This window comes from Plecotus auritus (genome assembly GCF_963455305.1).
Source record: "Plecotus auritus genome assembly, chromosome: 7".
In the NCBI taxonomy this organism is placed as follows: Eukaryota; Metazoa; Chordata; class Mammalia; order Chiroptera; family Vespertilionidae; genus Plecotus; species Plecotus auritus.
In genome coordinates this window covers 36706947-36729610 of record NC_137774.1, presented here as the reverse complement: position 1 = coordinate 36729610, position 22664 = coordinate 36706947, and the positions used below count along the sequence as shown (strand labels likewise).

Sequence of the window (22664 nt, the reverse complement as noted above, 5' to 3'; positions counted from 1 at the left end):
CTGAACTGCCCACGAGATTTGCCCTCCCTTCTCTGCTTCCTTCTGCACCATCCCGAACACAGATCATAGATCTAAGAGAGGGCTTTTTCCAGAGATACAGCCCTTAGGGGACTGATCGCCCCTCCCGGTTTTACAGATAAGGGACTTTTGACGACTTTTGATATCAAGTCCCTTCATCGCCTCCACACTGGCTTCCAAAATAAGGAACTTTTAATTTTCCAAAACATGTAATCATTAACATTCCATTTGGCCTCACAGAACCTAGGGAGGATGGCGGTTATTACTGTTTATATTGTACAGGTTTTAACCAAGAGCCATCAAAGAGGTTTGTCCGAGTGGCAGAATGGAGACTTAGAAGCTGGGGAACAGACTTTCTGCCCTGGAGTCCTCCCAACTGGCAGCCCTCTTCCAGCCCCCCTCCCCACACTTTTTTTTTTTTTTTTAATTCCGGGCGACCTTCAGAAGAGAAGTGCCCAGGCTCAGAGGCCTGGAGTTCTTGGGAGGAAATGTTCCCTACGACTTCCTGTTTGAGATCAGCTTCTGCCCTGCCAAGAAGCTTGCTTGCCGTGGCAGAGCCTTGCAGATACCACAGTGGGGGGAGGTGCAGCACAGGATTACTGGCACCAATACTACATGACTCCTTCAGGGGGTCTTGGTTCTGACTCATTTGCAGGACAGAAAGGCGATTGTCTGCAGTGAAACCACTGGCTGTTTTGAGTCTCACCCCTGGAAGATGAGTGTAGTAGTTGGTGTAGAGGTGTAGGGGGTTCCTTAAGGTCACTTAAGAAAAACTGAAGTCCAAATTAGAGAGGAGACAGGAATGGCTCTGCTATAATCTGATTCCATCTCTCTCTCTTTTTTTAATCCTCACCCGAGGATACGTTTTTTTTTTGTTTGTTTGTTTGTTTTTCAAGTTGAAAAAACAAATTTTTATTGTCTAGAAATATATATAAAAAAATTTTCCCACAAAAGATGCTATTCTCTCATTTCTCCATCTTCTTCCTCTTCTTCAACACCCCTGATATAGAGGACATTATTACACCTTATTAAAACTTCACCCAGGTGTCCAGACAAGGCTCCATCTATGTATTCTTCTGTGTTAGCAAGCTGCATGTTCATATAGCCATCTACAGATGCCAGGTAGCCTTTGTACTCCATTCCCCACTTAAGTTTCACCATTACTGGCTTTCCTGTTAATCCATTGAGGAAAGGTTTGGGATTGAGGGGCAAACTCATCTCGACAACGAGCAAATGCTGCAGGCTACTCGCCGCAGACCCAGCTCTTGTCCGTCCCTGTGCCTGGAGCGCCTACCCCAGCTCGGACCGCGAGAAAAATCCGAGGATACGTTTTTATTGAGAGAGATAAACATGGATATGAGAGGGAAACATTAATTGCCTGCCTCCCTACCAGAGATTGAACCCGAAAATTAGGTATGTGCCCTGACCAGCAATCAAACCCAAAACCTTTTGGTGTGCAGGTCAACACTACAACCAGCTGAGCCAGGGCTGCTGTGTCTTCTTTCTTGAAGGGGCAGCTGGAATCCTTGAAGTGCTTGGTCATAGGACCTTGGTCATAACTTACAACCACTGATTAGGATCCAGGCACCATGCTAAACACTTCACATACCTTGTTTTGTTTAATCCTCATTAGGATTAGGAAAATGACTACCTTAGGTAACTTGACCAAGGTCACATAGCTAAGAAGTGGTAGAGCCAGAATTCAAATCCAGGCCTATCTAAAACCAATGTTCTCTGTACTCCTCGGCCATTGCACTATTATTTTTTCCAGCTGGGAAATTATGTGTTCCTGTCAATCTCTCATCCCCAACTTTGGTCTGTGTACTTGAGACTAGAGGATGGTTTTGATAGTCAGGAGGCAGTACTTGCTTCTTAGTACCAATAAACTTAGGTCCATCTGGTCTTTACTCTGGTCTCAGTTTACCCCTAGACTGAACAGGCACTACTTTTTCTTTCTGCAAGTCTGTGTGTGCCCTGCCCTCTAGTGGTTTTGGCTTGCAATGCAACAATGACCTTGGGTATAACTAACCTTACCTCAGAATTCCTTCTTATTTTTTATCATTCCATAAGATTTTCCTTTTAATTTTCATTTAAGTTATGTCTTTTCAATGCCAGAATATAGAAAGGAATATTTAAAACATTTAGAGGTAGCTTAGATTCTAAAATGAATCTTACTGTTCTAGTAATAGCCTAAATCGGCAAAACAGTGAGAGCAAAGAAGAGAATTAATGAACTGGTTAGGATTAATGAATCATTCAGGGCCAGATCAACCTTGGCTGCCAATGAACAAGTATTTCCAAGAGAGGAAATCCAATCAGAATTCTTCCTTTCTCTTTAACAAGAAAGTCCTTGCAATGGTGAGCACTGGGTGCACTAAGATTTCTGGGGCATTGACACCTTCCCCAATCTGAGCCCTAAAACAGTGGTTTTCAAACTTTATTATGTACTTCTGATTCAGTAGCCTGGGATGAAATCCAGGAATCTGAATTTTTATTTTTATTTTTTGTTAATCCTCACCTAAGGATATTTTTTCCATTGCTTTTCAGAGAGAGTGGAAGGGAAGGAGGGAGGGAGAAACATCCACATGAGAGACACATCTACTGGTTGCCTCCCACACGTGCTCTGACCGGGGCACAACCTGCAACCCCGGTATATGCCTTTGATCAGCAATCAAACTCGAGACCCTTTGTTGTGCAGATTCTAACCACTGAGCAACACTGGCCAGGGCTGGAATCTGAATTTTTTAAAAAAAAATTTTTATTGATTTCAGAGAGTAAGGGAGAGGGAGAAAGAAATAGAAACATCAATGATGAGAGAGAATCATTGATTGGCTGTCTCCTGCACATCCCCTACAGGGGATCAAGCCCAAAACCCGGGCATATGCTTAACTGGCTAGGGCAGGAATCTGAATTTTAACAGCACCCCAAGTAATTCTGATGCAGGCAATCTGCAGGCCACATCTTGAGATACAATGCTTTGTAACAGATCTATTCCAAAATTTTCCTTGAATCCCAACCCAAGCACCTTTGGACTTAGGAGAATCTAGGACCAAATTAGCCAGCCCCTTTTGCCAATCTCAATATTGAGTGTCCTGGAGGTCATGGCTTGGATAGTCAGGAAGGCAAGCTGCAGCTGCCCCGGCAGGCAGCCCATGCCGGGTGAGGTTAGCCTTTGCTGATCCGGCAGGGAGAAAAGTGAAGGAAGCTAATGTTTAACGCACCAACTGTGGGCCAATGAGCCTGGTACTGTGCTAGGTATTTCCTTCTTTAATCCCTACAATATGAATTTATTATTCATTCAATTTTGTAGATGAGGACATTGAGGCTCAGAGATGTTAAGTATATTCATCAAGCTCAGGGCTGGTAAGAGCTAGAATTTGAATCCAAGTTTGTCTAACTCAGTGGTTCTCAATTGGGAGCAATTCGGAATCCCAGGGGCTATTTGGTAATGTCTAAAGAGACTTTTGGTTGTCATGGGGAAGGGTCAAGTTGTGTTGCTAATGGCATCTAATGGGCCAGGGATGCTGTCCCCCACAATACAGCCCCACAGCAAGAAATTATTCAATTCAAAATGTCAATAGTGCTGAGATTGAGAAACCCTGGACTGAAAGCCTGTGCTTTTGCCCTAGGGTGTGAGGGTGAGGGAATGGAGACTTAGCAGAACAAAAGAGAGACTAGCCTACCACAGGGCCTTTGGGTGGAAAGGGAATTCGACTTCTATGCTAAGGATAATGGGAATGGGTCAGCTGGTGAGATTTCTCTTCCTTCCAAGCTTGGCCAAGGCCCTGATCAGTTTCTCCCAACCTTGCCAAGCCATTCCTGGGACTTCACACTAAGCTTGTCCTGGAGTGACCCTGATTCCCAGCTCAGAGCTGGGGCAAAATATTTACTTAGGTCTTCCTTCGGGGCTTCCCAGCCAAAGCTGCTGGTTCCTGGGGCCAGTCCTGTTCCACCTGCAGCCCTGGGAAGCGCCACATTAGCTCCCTTGCTGTAGTGGGTGAGAGTGTAAAAACTGAAGCAGCCAAGGTGGCATCTAAAAACAGAAGTGGAGTTAGAAGCAAGGCCAGGGCGATTCACTTAGCAGGTCCCTGTCTGGGGAGGAATAGGGCAACTTGAGCAGGGAGCAAAGGGCAGCTGGCCAGCCCAGGGAGCAGGGTTCTGACACCCAGGAGGCTTGCTTTCCACAACCGTTCTACTCCTCTAGGCTTAGTCGGAAGCTTCACTGGACTTTCCCCAGTACCCATTCCTGGACCCCCCCCCCCCACACACACACACACCCATCTAGCCTCCATTCTGGGCTTCCCCAATACTGGCCTCCCTTGCTAGACCAGGGAGGGTGGGTCTGAGCTGACTGTGCCGACAGGAAATACCTCTGGTTCCAAGCTCAGAACCTCTGAAGAACTAACCAGCAGGGGGGAAGGGAGAAAGGAGGGAGGCAGATGGTGACAGTGAGAAAGAGGGAAGAGGGAAGAACATACAAGCAGATCCCCCATATTTGGGGTTCTATCTCCTTCATTCCCTCCCTACCCGTGGTGGGGGAGGAGAGAATAATCAGATGGAGTAGGGCAGGCCAAGAGGAGGATGTGGTAACAGCTGATTTGTCCCCTGAGGTCACACTTTCCAACAGTCAGCTGTTACTGGGGTGGAAGGCAGAAAGTTTCCTTAAAGGCACAATGTTCTGAACACAAGTTCGGAATTGTGGTGCTCCTAGAAACCATAGCAATCACGTGGCAGAGCCCGTATTTAATACAGAGGGAACTATCTCACACTCCAGCCAAATCCTTTCAGCTCAGTTAACCTCACCCCCAATTTGGAGCCCATGGAAAAGTCATGGATCCTTGTCTACACGTTTGGGTTCAGTTGGGAAGGGGTAAGGGCGGGGGAGTGATGCTATGGGGTGGGTCCCAGACTTGCCCATTTTAATAAGCAGTTCAGCAGCTTTTGCCAAGTCACTGGGTTCCTTTCAGTTTTTGCCCATCCCCCGCCCCTCTAAACTCTGATTGGCTCCTGAGGGAAGGAACAGCCTCCTCATTGGTCTCTACCTTTGAAATCTCTTCCCTAAGTAGGTCTGAGTCAGTGCAAAGCTTCTGAAGGGCGGTACTGAATGGGGGTATTAAGGCAGAGTGCCGGCCAGTTGTACTTTGACACGGCCATCCCCTAGTTTCTGACCAGAAGTCTTCCATCTACCCTCAGGTGAAGACTGTACTATGAATCTTTTTTATTTGGGGGGTGGGGAGGGACGGGGAAGGGATGGGGTAAGCAAACCATTTTATTAAGGGCCTTTGGGGGAGGGTTGAGGGCTGGGAGGATCATGAGAGCGATGTCCTTGGCCCGGCTGGGACTTCCCCAGCTTCACAGCCGCGAAAAAGTATGAATCTTTTGTTAGGAAGCGGCTCTATCCCTGCGACTGGGACCAGACATCTCCAAGGAAAGTCTCCTGATCAGGAAGCCTTCCCCACACCCCCACCCCCTGGAGGGGTGGACTAGATCTCTCCAGTGAAAGCTGGGGCTTGGAGAGGTGGGCAGTCTTCCCTACCCCAAAAGCCCTCAGGAGTTCCCATCCGTGGAAGAGTCTGCTGCCCTGGGGACTGATTTGCATCTTCAGTTCTGCCCACTCCTGCTGCTTCGCCTGCTCCACTTTTCCTTAGAGAGCCTCCTGCAGAGGTCAGCGAATCCATTTTGGGGTTGTCTAAAAAGAAGCACTCACGGCTCCAAAAAGGAGGGGCTGTAGCCCTTTAAGGATTTCGCCGGGGATGGATTCAGAGATGATTTAAAAATGCCAACTCACAGAGCGCTCTGAATTCTGGGAACGGGGTGTCAGCTTGAGAACTACACTGACCAGAATGCACAGCAAACACACACGCCTTTACTTCCTGCTGCTCTTTCGGACCTTGGTTTGACGTAGGGCTCTTCAAAGCAAGTAGCCTAGCGGAGGGCTGAGCCACACCTTTTCACCTATTGGCCAGCTCTTGAGTTGGTGGGTGTGGCTTAGTGCAACTCTACTTAGGCAAAGGGGTGGCCTCCTTGTCAATCAGAGCTAAGACAGCCGGAGAGGCGGGATCAGGGCGAAGGGCTGGCGCCCCCGAGTGGGTGTGGTCACGCTGCACACCAGTAAGCGGTGATTGGCCCTGGGCGATGCAATCGCAACTTGTGCGTCACTACGCCGCCAGCTGATCGGAGACTGGAGCCGGTGTGTGCTGGGCGCTGGGAAGAGAGCACCGCCGGCCATGGGGCACGGACGCACTGATTTGCTCCCCAACCCTCAGCACCCCCCACACACCCAGCACCAGGTGGGTGTGAGCTGGGGTCCTGGCCGCACTGGAGGGAACCGTGCTAACGGGGTAATGGGGGCAAGTACGGTTCTGGCGGCCACACCCTGCCCTTCCGGGGGAGGGGAGAGGGGGCGGCGGAGGCAGGGGCGCTCCGGGGGAGAGGGTCCTGGACTGGCTGGAGTAGAGTGTCTGGAGGTTTTTTAAAAAGAGGCCGAGACAGGAGTCGTGGCGGAAGGTCTTGCGGAGTAGCTGGGAGTAAGGTGAGGGGCGGGAGGGCGGTGAGGGGCGGGAGGGCTGGGGGCGGCTAACCTCGCGCCCTCTGGTCCGATGATACGGGACCGACCACTCAGCCTGGAGAGGATTTAGACCGGGTGGGAGGCGGTAGAAGTGCTTTGCTTCTACCGGCACTCACTGAGTCAGGGCCAGCTAAGTACCCTGGCAGGGAAGGGGTCTCTGGGCGGGCCGGCCCCTCCTCTTATTCCCTCCAGGGGATGTTATGTAAGGGGGGAGGGGAGAGGAGTAGGGGGCGGCGGTGCCGGGGCCTTATGCAACCCAAAGGTTTAGGGTTTCACCGCGGTTGGTGGGGGGAGCGGGCACGAGGAAGGCCTGGAAACTCTACCCCCCCCCGCCCCAGCCTCACTAGCCGTCTTGGGCCGAGAGAAGGTCACCTCTGCACCTCCCCCAAGCCTGTCCGGTTGTGGGGGCCCTAGCCCAGGCCTGGCCCCGACCGCCTGGGAAACCGGCTGGCTGGGTGGGGCGCCTGGGTTAGTCATCACTGGGCTCCCTCTCTCCCCACCTCTCGGCCAACTCTTGGCCCCTCCCCGTGGCCTCGGGCTAGGCTATCGCCCCCACCTCCCTTGGCCCTAGTTCCAGCCTCCAACTCTTTTGGCCTGTCATCCTGGCTGTCAGACTGGGCTGGAAGCTGTCAGGGTGCCAGAAGGTTGATGGAGCAGCTGGTCAGAGGGTCAGTGCCCTGGACCCACCCCGCTCTGCAGCCAAGGGCACCTGCTTGGCACAAACTCTCAGTAGCCGCTAAGTCCTTTGGGCTGACCAGAGCTGGCTCAGACAGAGGGGAATGGGAAGGAGTTGGGGACTGGTCACTTGGGGGAAGGAAGATAACTCAAAATTCATGCTTTCTAAGAGGGTTTTGTAATTTGAAAACCTCCCAACCTTACCCTAATCTTTTTTACCCTCTAAATATAGAAATCTCAAGGCAAGACCACCTTGGCCACTCCCATTGGCATGGGCATGCCCTTGGGCTGAGTGTCAGCACAGACCCGCCCTCCCTAGCTCACTGCCCCCAAGCCTGCCACGCCCCCAACCCCCTCCCCGGGCCATGCTGCAGGGCCCGGCTTTTCCTGCTGATTCATGCGTTGGAACTGTGGGGGCGGGGCTTGGAACTTGGAACAAAGTTCAGACTTGGAGGGGCCGGCAGACAGCCTGGAATTCATACCAGATGTACCCGGAATGCGCAAGCGGAATGCTTGGCATTTGAGAGTCCAGGGGAGGCTGCCCAACCTCCCTGCCCAATCTCCCTCCCCTCCAGCCTTTGGTCCCTTGTCCTCTCCTCACCGTCCCAGGAGCCTCTGCTGACCTTCCAAACTCTAGACCTCCTCCCTCACTCTTCCCAGATCCAGGCCCCCAAAACTTTTTCCAGCTGAACTCTCTGGGAAGAAATCAGTTGGGCTGATCACTGAACTCATTTCTGGACCTGACATACAATTTCTCACCTAGTATCTTGGAAAAGGGAAGGGTGTGTCCAGGGTCCCAGGTCCTGCCTTTTCCGAATGCTGAGTAGGCTGCCCCCCACCCCCACCACATGCGTGGCTGGGGTAAAGGGGATGAGAGCCTGGGTTTCTGCAGTTCTGGAAAGAGGAGCAAGGGAAATATGTTTAGAGCTGCCTCTTGCTTCTCACTGAGCTCCTGCAGGCCCAGGCTAAGAACCCTTCCTTAGAAGGTTGAGTGTCTGCTGGGACTGGACTTGGATGGACAGTGTCCTTGTGACATGGCCCTGCTCAGGTCTTTCCCATTTTTCTTCCCTTTGCCTTTAGGAGCCGGTACCTCCCACACCCTCACCTGGCTGAGCCGCAGTAGTTCTTCAGTGGCAAGCTTTATGTCCTGACCCAGCTAAAGCTGCCAGTTGAAGAACTGTTGCCCTCTGCCGCTGGCTTCGAGGAGGAGAAGGAGCTGCTTTCCCCCTCATCTGGAAGGTGACAGAACTGGGGCTGGGAAGGTCTGGACAGCAGGAGTGATGATGATATGTTTCAGGAAAGGGAACCTTGTTAAGTTGGAGAGCCTTCACCCTGATTGGCACAGCAAGAGAGAACAATTTTAGAGACCCTGACTGAATTAGGGAATAGATGTCTCTGACTACCCAAAGTTAGTCAGTCTTTATGTGACAGGGGGAGGAAGTGGAGCAAAGAAAACCCTGTCTATCCCTTTACCCAGATGTCTTTCTTGACCCTCCTTCCTTATCCCTCATTCTTCCACTGGCCTTTCCAGGTGAGGTCCAGAAAGTCATGCTGAAACTGCCATCTCAGTAGTCATACCCGTGCTCTTACCTTTCCCTGCATTTCCTTAGACTGGCCCAGACTCTAGATTCAGGGATACTTACCTATATGTGGCACCCTTAGATGTCCGGTCTCAGCTTCTCCACCTACCTGTGAGATGGAGAAATCACCCAGTTGAGTGTGCTTGAGGAAATCAGAAGCCCATTTGTGCAGACTCAGCTTGGGGTGGGAATAAAACAGCTTTTCCCTTAAGCTATTGCCCCTCCCCCCTCCCTGACAATAACCCTAGAGATAGGGGGTTGGAGGGTTAAAGGGGCTCAGTCTCTACACTGACTTCTCATCGTGCAAGGGTGGCCCCAGGCATCCTCTGCCACCCATAATAGGACTTTGGCCCCTGATGGCTACCACTGCTCTTCTTCCTCACTTTACTTTCCAGGATGGTGTGTGAAACTCAACTCAGGCCTGTGCAGGCAGAAAATTCTCCCCTCCAGCAACCAGGAGAGCTGAGTTCTGGGACTCAACCCCCCCTTTGGGGCATCAGGCAGTGTAAACCTGCCATCCCCAGTTCCTGATCCAATCTCACTCTTTGGCTCAGGCTCTGGTGTGGTTCAGCCATGGCCTAAAATCCCTGCCTGAAGGTGGCTGCCTTCAGGGGCTGCAGGAAGCTGTTCTATTTTGGGGGAAGAGGAGCTGGGTCCTATTACCCATTTGTGAGAAACTCAAAGATTTAGGGGAGAGTAGACCATTGATTCCAGCTCTTCCACAGCTTAAGCCGGATGTGTGTGGAACTGTGGTAGAAGGGGGTGGGTAGACTGAGTCCACTCAACAAAGATCACTCTGTCCCTGGACATTGCTTCCATCCTTTCTTCCCCTCCTCGCTTCACTGGCCACAGTGTTTCCTTCCAGCCCTGGGTATGTGGCTCTGCCATCCTCACCTATCATGAAGCAGAGATGAGGAGAAGCATCCTGGGAACACAGGCAGGCAGAAGATCAGTGAAGGACAAAGCCTGGAGAGCACAGGACCTGTCTGAGCACCCTGCAGAGGGGGGGCATAAAGGCCAGGAGCACCCCAGGAAGAGGGAGGACACCCAGCCTCCATCAAGGACAAGCTTCCCGGCATCTTCAATCTTTCCACCTCCTTCAGAGATGTGGGATCATATTAAAGTGTCCTGTGGCTTCATCCTCCTACTTCCACCTCTCTCCCACCTTGTAATTTACATATAAGCAGCTTCAAGGAACAAGAGCCAGCTGTGAAAGGACATACACAGAAAAATTCATAAAATAAAAGCAAATGGATAAAACCATGAATACAAATGTGTACTTCATTATTAATTAAAGAGAGGCAAATATAGCTATAACCATTTTTCTTTTTTTGTTGTTGAAAGTATTACAGATGTCCTTTTTCCCCCCCATTGACCTCCTTCACCCCATCCCCCAAAGCATTTTTCTCATAGCAACAGAAAAAATAAGACCCAGTTGTTGGCAAAGGAGTACTAAAATAATACTCATATACATTGCATATAGGAGTACAAATTGGTACAGCCTTCCTGGATGTAAGTTTGGTAATATGTATCAAACATATTACCATGGCCTTTGACCTAGTAATCCTACATTTGGGAATTTAGCCTAAGGAAAAAAAATTAGTTATAAGATGTTCATTCCAGCATTGCAATAGAGAAGCAATTGTCTGGGAATTCATTTCTGCTGCAAAGAAGATTTGCAGTATCTATCCAGATGGTGGAGTACTACACAGCCATTAAAAGTCATGTAGAAGAGCCCTAGCCAGTTTGGCTAAGTGGATTGGGGGTCGGCCTGTGGACTAAAGGGTCCCAGGTTCAATTCCAGTCAAAGGCACATGCCAGGATTGCAGGCTCGAACCCCAGTAGGGGGTGTGTAGAAAGCAGCTGATGGATAATTTTCAAGATGTTTCTATCTCCCCTTCCTCTGAAATCAATAAAAATATATTTTTTAAGAGTCATGAAGAATAATTGGCTGAAAAGAAAAACGTTCTTTAAATATTAAAAAAGGTTATAGTCCTGGTCAGTGGCTCAGTAGTTAGAGCATCAGCCGGTGCACCAATGGGTCTCTGCTTCTATTCCTGGTCAAGGGCACATACCTGGGTTGCAGGAGGCAACCAATCCATATCTCTCTCCTCTCCCTCCCTTCCTCTCTTCCATTCTCTAAATATCAAGGGAGAAAAGACTCCCGGGTGAGGATTAACAACAAAAAATTAAAAGGTTATAAAAATAGTGTATAGCATGTGATCTCAATTTTGTTTTTTAAAATATAAGTATATACTTGCATACAATACATGAAACAGAGATTGAGACTATACTGTACTCCAAAGTGTTAATCTTTGGATGGTGGAATAAAGTAATTTTAATTTTCATGTTCTTTTTTTCTGTAACTTACAAATTTGCTACATTAATTGTGTATGGCTTTCATATAACAAACTTTAAAAGAATCAGTGTAACTTTAAAAAACATTTTTTTTTTTTTTGGAGAGGTGGGTGTGGGAGAATGAAGGGATGTCCCTAGCCCCTTGGGTTTAGTGGGGTTTTGGTGGGAAAAGAGGGTTGTGAGAGTGTTTGGGGGAGCAGAATCATCAATCAGCTGCCTCCTAATCAGCTTAAGAAATTCATTCTCTGGCAGTAGCTGGAATTGGCCTGTTCCACGTACAGGAAACTGCTTTGAATTTCTGGCTGGCAACCAGCTCAAGGTGTGGAGTAAGATGGAAAACAGTACAAACTCTTCAGGAAATAGGGGTTGGGGGGGAGATTTTCCTTTATAGGCTGAGAGGTTCTGGAATCCTCCTAACAGTCTTGCTGCGGAAAGCACGACGCGTCTCTGTTTTCTCTTTGATTCTGTCCAAACCTTGAGGTGACTCTGTGACCTCTCCTGGCCTCCTCGGATTGGGAGATATTCTATCCACCCACCAGGTACCGCCTCGGGGGAGGGGTGCTTTTCAAGACTATAGTGCTGAGTGGTTCCCTTTGCCTCCCCTTCCTCATAATGAGACTCCTCTGTAGGGTACCCAGAAAAGGTCGAGGGAGGAGTTTCCAGTGGGCCCCACCCTCTCCCAAATGGAAGCTGCAAGTATTCTATTTGAGAGGTGCTATGTAAGGGGGCAGGACTCCTGGACTAGAGGGTTGCTGGGATGCGTTGTGGGCCTGGAAACCTCAGGAGGTAGAAGGGGTGCCTGGCTCCAAGGAAATGAAGTGCCCTCTCCCCCACAATTGAGACGGGGGAGGGGGTGGCAGCAGTGCGGTGTCGAGGTTTAAGCAAGTGGCGGTGGGTTTGCCCTGGCCTCTCACCCCAGGGCCGCGTGGGTGGGGTGGGAGAGATAACCAGATTGTAAGATTTTAGAGTAGGGGAAAGTTAGTGGGGCGGGGCCTCCGGGAGTGTCAGGTGAGATTAGTGACCTATTTCTGGAGCTCTAAAAAGTTCAGGACACGGGGAGTCGGGGAAGACCTCTGTCGACTTCCCAGAAGTCCCCTGAGCTCCGTAGCACGGTCGATCCCGGGAGCCCCCAACCCGCAGTCTGTCGCTAGGGCAGGACGCGGTCGGTTGCCTTGGCTCCGGGGGCGGTGGCCGTGCGGCTGCTCCAATCACGGTCCAGCCGAGAGATCGTGGACCAGCCCTGGAAAAGTTACTGCAGATTCCCAAGGCCGGGCGGGCAAGGGAGCCCAGGAACCCAGCCCTGCCGGGACGCGGGTCACCGTCTCTGGAGCGGGCGTCGGATGCGTCGGGGGCGAGTGCGCAGGGGCCCCAGGAACTGGTCCGGACCTAGCGCGCCCGCCAGGTCATGGCGCCCTCGGGGCTCCTCGTGACCGGTGCCTCCTTCGCAGCCTTCCGGGGGATGCACTGGGGGCTGCAGCTGCTGCCCGCGCCGGGGTCTGCGGCTCAGGACCGTTGGAAGTGGCGGAACATCTGTGTCTCCCTGGTGCACAGCCTGCTCACGGGGCCCGGGGCGCTGCTCGGGTGCGGGGCTTAGAGGTTCGGGAGGTCTCTGGGTGAGGGCGAGGGATGGAAAGCTAACGTTAGAAGACCTGGCGGCACCTTTAAAAGGGATGCTAAACCTTGAGAGTCTGAGGCTGGGATGGGTGGACGGGCGTGCCCCACAGGAGAATCCGGTCAAGCTGACGGTGGCTCCCCATCTCCTCTAGGCTGTTGCTATACCCTCAGATGGCCGCCGACCCCATTCATGGTCACCCGCCCTGGGCCTTGGTGCTGGTGGCTGTATCTGTGGGTGAGTCTGCAGGGAAGGCTGGGCCAGCTGGGAGGCGGGGAACAAGCTTCCAACAGTAATTGCAGGTGATCTTCTGTCAGCGTTACTGAGGGGAACGAAAGAACTGGATGAGGTAGGGGCTGGAGAGTTCTCTCCCGGCTGTACCCCAGCTGCCATCCTTCCCCATAGGTTATTTCCTGGCTGATGGAGCTGACATGCTGCAGAACCAGACCTTGGGCCAGGCCTGGGAGCTTCTCTGTCACCATTTGGTGGTGAGACTCAGGGAGAGGCGAGGCAGGAAGGGAGGTGTACCAACTGCAGACCCCAATCTTGCATCCGCTTTATGTCCTATGACTCCTCAGAGAGTCTGACACCCCTCTCTCCCCTGGGCTTGATCCTCCTAACCCTGGGCTGAACTGAGGGGCAGGGATTGACTGTTGGCACAGCTGGGAGTCTGAGCATTGCCTCAGGGGCTTGCATTCCCACAGGTGTCCTGTCGATTGCAGAAACGTTAAACATGGAGCTTTTCTGAGAAGGAGGGAGCCCCAGTATTGGGAGTGGGGATGGGGCATGAAAGACCAGGATAGAAGTTGGGGGCAGGGGTTACTATGCAGATGCTGCAGCCCCAGAGAAGACAGCCTCTGGCCAAGGCTGCTTCCATCCTAGGGAAAGATGGTTTCAAAGCCATTCGGGCTCCTGGCATAGGGTAAGCATAAAGTTGGGTGTTTTCAGGGAAAGAATGCCAGAAAATGCCTGAGAGGACTGGGATATTAGGACATGATGGGTGGTAGGTCCTGGAAGGTCCTCTAACCTTTGGCCCTTGCTCCCCAGGTCGTGAGCTGCCTCGGCACTGCCATTCTGTCTGGCCACTACGTGGGCTTCTCTGTGGTGTCTCTGCTCCTAGAGCTGAACTCTGCCTGCCTGCACCTAAGAAAGTTGCTGCTGCTTTCTCACCAGGCCCCATCCTTGGCCTTCAGTGTGGCCAGCTGGGCCACCCTGGCCACCCTGGCCCTCTTCCGCCTGGCACCACTGGGGTGGATGAGTCTGTGGTTGATCCAGCAGCACCACCAGGTGCCTCCTGCTCTGGTTGTCCTTGGTGGCACCGGGCTGGCCACTGTGGGAGCCTTGAGCATCACACAGGGTGTTCGAATTTCGATCAGTGATGTCCTGCGGTCTCGGCCTCATTCATCCAACCCTGGGCACAGGGAAGCGAGGGTCACCAGGACATGTGATGGTGAGCCTGCCACCAAGGATGATTCCCCTCTCGGCCTGAAAGACTAGGGAGAAGCCTTGGGTTCTTCCGCCAGCCTGCGGGAGGAGGACCAGGACAAGGAGATGATGGTCCACAATGCACAGACCCCCATTGGGATGAGGACTGGACTGGTTTTCAGTATCTCAGTTCCTCTTCCAGCAAATTCATACCCCTCCCCCACTCCTAGGATCTGAGAAGAAATGGTTGGGAATCTGGGCTATTATTCATTGCATTTCCTCATAGGATAACCGTCCTCTCCAGAAAACTAATTCAAGAGGTACAGCCAGTGCTACCAAAAAAGGGTGGCAGGACCCATGAAACTGAACGTAACTGCCAAAAGAAACAGAATCCCTTTGCTTTAGCACAGGGACAGGTGAGGGAAGGTGAAGTCTCACGGGGAGTAGAGACCTGGTAGGGAGTGGGTAAGGCCAGAGGGAAGAGATCTCACCTATGACCAAATTCTGGCAGTGGGAGGAGAATACAACAGGTGCTCTCTGTAGCCAGTAGTTATATAGACATACCAGCTGCTAAGAGACCAGAGACCTGGGGCATAGAGATTGCTGCTGATATTTCTGGTTCTCAAAACCCCACTGTTGTGTTTGTACTTAACCTGAGTCCTACTGTGTCCAGCACTGCCTTTTTGAAATTTATTTTTAGAATATCTTGACCTTTTCAAAGAAAAGACATATTTTTAGAGGAATGAACATGGGGCTAGGTCTCTCTTCTTTTTATTTTATTTTATTTTTTTGTTTTGTTTTGTTTTGAACCTTTAATGAGAAAAACATATATATCAAGCTCAAGAACACTGTGTGGTGTGTCACTAGGTAAACAGCTGGGAATACACGTGACAATAGGTCTCTCCTCTTAGGACAGAGCTGTAGTGGGGACTCAGACACTCATTCTGGGTGCACAGTGTAGGGTCTTCCTGGGCCCAGGGCTTCATGGAAGAATGAGGCACAGGCAGAAGAAGCCTAGGAAAGGCTTACTTTTGCCTGCAGAGCGATAAAGTCATTTGCAAGCTCTCCTTTCTCCCCTGCTACTTCTGCTGCATTTTTTCTTTTGTCTTGATTTATTGATTTTTTTGGATGGAGAGAGAGAGAGAGAGAGAGAGAGAGAGAGAGAGAGAGAGAGAGATCAATTTGTTAGTCTACTTATCTATGCATTCAGTGGTTGCTTCTTGTATGTGCCCTGACCAGGGATCGAACCTGAAACCTTGGCATATCAGGACGACACTCTAACCAGCTGGCCAGGGTTCCATGGCTGCATTTATTTTTTCTATTGCATAAGACCCCTCCCTTCTTCAGGCAGAATATCCAGGTTCTGGGGAGTGTAGAGCAGATTGAGGTTGCTAGTCTACTAAACAATGGACAAGAGATAACCTGTAATCACCCACAGAAAAGATACATGAGCAAAAGCAAGAGACAGGAAAGATTTTTAAAAATTCCTGCCAAAAAGCTGAGCTAAAGAAAGACGAAGCGGATGTAGAGAAAGACATACATAGATTGAGGGAAAGACAGGAAGAAAGAGGATTCGCTGCACAGAAGAGACAGAGGCAAAGGGAAATGGAGTGCAGGACAGAGGATCCTTGGCAGAAATATCGAGAAAGACTGTTACAGAAGCTTGAGATAAACCAAAATCGTAGACTTGGTAAAATGCTCCTAAACAAAGAGAAAAATAAAAATAAAGAAAGGCTGACAGGAAGGGACCCCAGGGGTGGAAGGCACATAGTCTAGGCAGTGATTTAGTGAGCATGAGTGACAAGGAGGAACAACCAGGCTCAGGAGAGACGGAGGTAATCGTGGCAGGCTGAGAGATGAGCGGAGTGAGAGCAGAGAGAGGGGGAAAGAGATGAGGGGGATTTGTCAGGGGAGCTGAGACTCAGAAGAGCAGGAGGTAGAGGAGGCAGTCAGTGAAAAGATTTATTGACAGAAAAAGAAAGCAGGAAATATGTGGTGTTGGAGACAGGCAGAAAGACAAAGGACAAGCAGCTACAGTGCAAAACAAAGACAGACTGACAGGGACTGATAGGCAGAGACCGGGAGGAAGATGGGAAAAAGTCAGAATCAGGGATGTACACTGAGATAGAAGGATAGGCGAAGAGACTGTGGGGAATCACAGAGAGAACATCGAGTAGGGGGCAGGATTAAATCAACATCCACAGGAAGGAAGGGATAGGAGGGGACGCACATGGAGACAGAAAAATACATAATAGAGATTAAGGGGGAAATGCGAGAGAGGGGTTGTGAGAGATCCTTATCAGAGAGTTGTTAACACTGAGGCTCAAAGGAGAAAAAAATAACAGGCTGAGGAGCAACTTTAACAGTCGGAAGTAGACACAGGCAGAAAAGAAGAACAGAGGGTTTCAATGTAATCAGACTAAAACTGGAGAGGCACAGGTATGGAAGCTGAGGTAGAAAAACAAAGTAAAATTCTGTAGTAGTATCTTCAAAACTCTAAACAGAGCGCCTTGATTAACAAAAACATTACCCTTCAGTTTAAAAACAGAAAACCACGAAATATGACATACTTCAGGAACATGTCATAAATTCATGCTCCAAGTGAGCACCCCCTTTGGTAAGACTTGATAGTATCTTTAAAGGGTGCCTAAGAACTAGACTGTCAGGGAAATCAGGCTATTTCTGTGGTTAACTAGTAAAACCCATACAGGAAGGGTGAGATTAGCTACTGGTGGGGCTAGACGTAAGTGGATACCTGAAGAATTTGGGATCACACACACATTTCCATCGTGGCAACCCAGTGAAACTTTAGAAGGCAGAACTGGATTGTGATTATAATTGACTAAGTGACATCTCATCAATTAGAGAGTTATAGATCGTGTGGACCAGATATAGATGAGGGGAATCAGAGAGGCCTGGCCAGTTAGGACCCTGGAAAAGAGAAGCTAGAAAATGCAGAGGTTGATAGATGCTGCATTTGGTGCAATGAGTTGGGTCACCATGGCAGTGCTCTGTCAGACCTCACCATGGCTCAGTAAGGTGGTCCTCAAGACGGACTCCATGCCTACCAAGCTACTTGCTGATGAATTATTTATTTTCTAGCAAAGGGGAGGGGGCTTTCCTGGATGGGGGAACATTGATATTTTATGGGACATTATCCTGATCATAAATAAATAAGTTGCTAGGCAAATAATTGCATCAGTCTTTTGTGAGTGTGGTTACATTGAGTCACTTTTTTTTGGCTCCATTGATATCCTGCTATATAATGCAATGCTGGATTGTTGAAACTTTGCTGTGGGATGATTTCTTGGCACTAACTTTATGACCTACAAAGCTCTAAAGTGTTCTAAGATCCTCTACTATCAAAAAGCAAACCTGCCTGCCCTAGCTGGTTTGGCTCAGTGGGTAGAACGTTGGCCTGCAGACTGAAGGGTCCCAGGTTCCATTCTGGTCAAAGGCACATGCCCAGGTTTCGGGCTCGATCCCCGGTAGGGGGTGTGCAGGAGGCTGCCAATCAATGATTGTCATCATTGATGTTTCTATCTCCTCTCCTTTTCTCTCTGAAACACATATATATATATATATATATATCCTAAAAAAAAAAAAAAGCCAACCTGCTCAATCAACTGAGCTACACTGGCCAGGGCTCAACCCAGTTTTTAAATGAGTAAACTAAGGTAACTTATTCAGCGTTACCTAGCCAGTTAGTGACATGGCCTGAATTCAACACACACACACACACACACACACACACACACACACACACACACGGTGTCACATACACTTTTTATAACTCAATTGATGCTTCTTTTCAGATTTAACCCATTGGAATTAATAATTATTCAAAGTGTGTATACATTTTTTTAGTATTTTTATTGATTTCAGAGATGAAGGGAGAGAGAGAGATAGAAACATCAATGATGAAAGAGAATCATTGATCAGCTGCCTCCTGCACTCCCCCTACTGGGGATCGAGCCCAAAACCCAGGCATGTGCCCTGACTGAGAATTGAACCGTGATCTCCTGGTTCATGGGTCAACGCTCAACCACTGAGCAGTGCTGGCCGGGCATGTATACATTTTTTTGGGACACCAGTATATTTTTCTGTTATACCATCTGTGTCCAACATCTGCTACATTGCCTGCCCAGCAGCGTAGACATTTTCTTTGGAAAACCACTCCTCCCTCACGCTCCTTAATGGGCACGTGACCCAGGCCTAACCAATCATAACACCATATCCTCTTTTCCTGAAATGAGTCTATGATAAGCAGAGCCTATGATCCTCAGCACCATGACTTCCAGAACCTTTGGGTAAGATGCACTATGTGTGCTAACATTGCTAAGCCAGTGGGCTGTAAGAGATCTTCTCTGAGCACGAAGCCAACACAATCACACACACAAAGGACTCAAAAAGACAGAGATATCTAGCATCATATGAGTCTCTGCTCAGGCTCAGCCTGAAGCCAGAACTTGCCCTGGACCATTCAATTACACAAACCAAAAAAACTCCTGGATTTGCTCAAGTGAATATGAGTTGAGGTTTTTTTCACTTTTAACAATGAGTCTTTATTAATATGCCACCTCCAAGATTATCCAGTCTTACAGTTCAATTTGCAGAAAACTGAAGCCTACCACAGTTGTGATTTACCCAAGCACACCCAGCGAGTTTATGGCACGGCCAGAACTTGAATCTCAGTCTTTGATTTGGTTCAGGCTCCTTCTTATACCAGATTTTACCTCTTTCTTTATAGAAAGGTTGAGGAGTGGAGAAACCTTAAGGTAGGAAGATAGGAGCTAGCTGACAACTGAAGATCAATCAAGTCAGACAGATTGCCTCTGAAGTGGTATTTATACGTCAGGATGCTTCAGGTTGAAAGCCAGACTTCCATTCACTGAGTATTGATTTCTGCACTTTTCAGGAATGCAGCGACTGTTTAGGACAGAGGTCCATTTCAGCTTTCCCCACAATCATGTGCACCACTTACCTCAGCATTTGAGCACATTCTTCCCCTGCCTTTAACCTGGTGGGAGGCAACCTTCACTTGCCACATCTTCTGTAGGAACTGAACACAGAAGTGACTCAGACCGAGCTAAGGATGCAAGCTATGCGGGCTTTAGGAGTAGAAGAATGGGTGTTCGATCCTAGTGCGATAGGAGGATCCCTGCAAAGGGCTCTCTGCCTACCTCCATCCAACCCTCCCAAATAACAGACTTGGGTAGTAGCTGACATTCCAGGGATAGTAAATGACTTCTTTGGGTTACGCATTGCCCCCTCACTCTGGCCTGGCTGCTCCTGCCCTTGAGAGGACCCCACCTCCTTGAACTGCTCTGGTTGGCATTGTTAAACCCAGGGGCTAAGAGACTGGCACAGTGGCTCTCTCTGCTCCAGATCTCAGGTCAGGGCACCGTTAGAGAAGGACAGTGGAGCCTGAAGAACTGGGGTGCCACAAATTCCTGCTGCTTCTCTGGTTTAGAAAACACTGCTGCTTGCTCCCCTGAGCAGCTCATGCAAACATCATTTTCTCCAAGCTCCTGCTCTTCCTTCCCTAACCCCAGCTCTTCATAGAATCCATATATTTCCACCCTGTGGGGTCTGGGGAGATGGAGAAGATGGGGGGGGGGGTAACAGGGGGCACATCCTAGGGCAGCTGCAGTAGCATTTCCTTGACATATATAATGAATTTTAAAAATTCATGTTTATATATGTACTGGGAGGCTGGAGGGAAAATTGGACTTCCAGTCTCTATTGTGGGGAGTGAGTTGATAATGCCTAAAAGTAAAAAGTCAAGAAATACTAATTTAAGCTTATTACTTGAAGATATGGCAATAAATGCCAAAATAATCAGTTAAAATTGGTGAAAGTGTTTCTTGTTTTTTGGGGGGTGGGGGGGGGTTAAGAGAGAAATGGTCATAGGGAGCACAGGCAGCTGTTCTTTGTTTTTTGTTGTTGTTTTTAAAATATATTTTTATTGATTTCAGAGAAGAAGGGAGAGAGATAGAAAGATCAATAATGAAAGAGAATCACTGATCGGCTGCCTCCTGCACACCCCCTACTAGGGATTGAGCCCATAACCCAGGCAGGTTCCCTGACCAGGAATCAAACCCTGACCTCTGGGAGCGGGGAGAGAGAGAGAGAGAAACATGGATGTGAGAGAGACATCGATTGGTTGCCTCCCACATGCCCTTGACCAGGAATTGAACCTGAGACCCTTCGGTGCGTGGGCCAACGCTCTAACCGCTGAGCAACACCTGTCAGGGCTGTAACAAATCTTTGTAACAAATTCTGCAAGACTGTATAACTTTGTAAAAACCAAAACTAGGAACATTACAGTTGTAGCTGATTCAATCAACCTCAGATAAAAAAAAATATTAGGGAAAAATGTGTTATGTTGCCTGGACCGGTTTTGCTCAGTGGATGGAGCGTCAGCCTGCAGACTGAAGGGTCCCGGGTTCCATTCTGATCAAGAGCATGTACCCTGGTTGAGGGCACATCCCCGGGGGGGGGGGGTGTGCAGGAGGCAGCTGATCGGTGTTTCTCTCTCATTGATGTTTCTGGCTATCCCTCTCCCTTCCTCTCTGTAAAAAATCAATAAAATATATATATTTTTAAAAAGTGTTATGTTGTAGCTGACATATACTATGAAGCTAGGCTTATGATGGTTGCATCTCTACTAATATGTACAGATTTTTTTCTTGTCATTATTCCCTGAACAATACAGTATAGCAACTATTTACATAGCATTTACATGGTATTAGGTATTATAAGGAATCTAGAGATGATTTTAAATAAATGGAGGGATATGCATATGGTATATGCAAATACTACATCATTTTATATAAGGGCCATGAGCCCTGGCTGGGTAGCTCAGTTGGTTAGAGCATCTTGTCCCAGTACACCAAGGTTGTGGGTTTGATTCCCAGTCAATGCACATACAAGAATCAACCAATGAATGCACAAATAAATGGGACAACAAATCAGTGTTTCTCTCTCTCTAAAATAAATAACTTTTTAAAAAGTGAATGATTGAAAACAAAACAATGAGCAGACTGGTTTGACTGCAATGAATGGTTCATAATAAAGGCAGCTAATATTTTCTGTTCAGAACTGTTCTTGGTTTGGTCACTTCTCTGCTCAATTGAGCTTCATCAGATTAACTTAGACAGACTATTTGTGATTAGTAAAGAAACTGTAAGAAAAGTTCTTGCACGGCGGGTATGGCTCAGTGGTTGAGCATTGACCTATGAACCAGGAAGTCACAGTTTGATTCCAGAGAGGAAGGGAGAGGGATAGAGAAATAGAAACATCACTGATGAGAGAGAATCATTGATTGGCTGCCTCCTGCACTCCCCTACTGGGGATGGAGCCCACAACCCAGGCATGTGCCCTTGACCAAAATCAAACCCAGGACCCTTCAGACTTCAGGCCGATGCTCTATCCACTGAGCCAAACCTCCTAGGACTCCCTCCGCTTTCTTTACCCCATCAAACCCTTCACATTTACCCATCTCCATCAAATCTTCGATAGTGTTCCTCTCCCTTATTTGAACTATATGAACGTCCATACCAGCCAGCACTTGCCTGGACCCTCTTTTGCATTTTTCTCTAATTATTTCACCTTTTGAGTTCTAAATTCCCAACTAGGTTGACAGGCTGTATTGGTTACAATTCCTTTGCATCCTCCACAATAAACTTGGTGTGAGTTCAAACAAATTTATCTGTTAGGTCAGATTGAAAGTTGTTACCAAAGGATGTAGCAAGAATGAGAATTGAAACAAGGATTGCAGGAGGTAGCAGTTCAGGCAGAAAGACAGAGCCTGAGGGATCCAAGAAGCATTTATAGGGGGTCCACTATACACTCCATAGTGTAGTCATTGTAGAGAGAGAAAAGAGGAATGGAGAGGGAGGGGGAAAAGGCACTCAGCAATGTTGCTCCCCATGTCCAACTATTTTTCTAGGTTTATTCAGTTTTCTTGACTTTGCAAGCGGGGTTAAATGCCCTGCCCCAAAACTCCCATCACACCGCATCTAAGAACCTGGTCTGCCTCCCCGCTACCCTGTGAGTTCAGTGAGGTTATTTTTCCCCCTGCTGTATTCCTAATAACACATAGTGGGTACTCAGTAAATGATGGTTGAATGAATGAAAGCATGCATGAACAAAGGGTTGGCTGACTGGGAGCTAGTACTACACCTCAAGTCTACATTATGAAACTAGACACAGAATAATGTACAGATTTTGACAAATTTATTAAAATTCTGTAAGCCTGGGACTCTCGCTGTCCCAAGCCAGCAGCAGATGAGACGACGAGGTCTGCTAGAGGTCCCAGAAGCTGTCTCAGAAAAGCGGGAGGCGGGACTTGGGCTACTCCGACCACACCCCCTTGCGTTCAAATAATCCCGCCCATAGACCCGCCCCCACTAGCCAGACATGCA

At 48.8% G+C, this 22664-nt stretch overlaps 2 protein-coding genes and 1 long non-coding RNA gene across 3 annotated transcripts; 2 read left to right on the top strand and 1 right to left on the bottom strand.

The window, feature by feature from the left end:
- Nucleotides 1-914: 914 nt before the first annotated feature.
- Nucleotides 915-1327, bottom strand: LOC308253380 (small nuclear ribonucleoprotein F-like). Its single transcript, XM_080678765.1, has one exon. It carries the CDS (start codon nt 1234-1236, stop codon nt 976-978), a length of 261 nt encoding a protein of 86 aa, XP_080534891.1. The 5' UTR covers nt 1237-1327; the 3' UTR covers nt 915-975.
- A 4858-nt stretch (nt 1328-6185) lies between these two features.
- LOC308254079 lies at nt 6186-10100 on the top strand. The gene is made up of 3 exons (XR_013961193.1): nt 6186-6307; nt 8341-8499; nt 9236-10100. It is a non-coding gene; the product is annotated as an uncharacterized lncRNA (long non-coding RNA).
- Nucleotides 10101-12603: 2503 nt separating this feature from the next.
- Nucleotides 12604-14307, top strand: TLCD2 (TLC domain containing 2; the record flags this gene model as incomplete). The annotated part of the gene is made up of 4 exons (XM_080679988.1): nt 12604-12779; nt 12965-13047; nt 13216-13298; nt 13858-14307. The coding sequence occupies 4 exons, from the start codon at nt 12604-12606 to the stop codon at nt 14305-14307; spliced, it is 792 nt and encodes a 263-aa protein (XP_080536114.1).
- Between the last annotated feature and the right edge of the window lie 8357 nt (nt 14308-22664).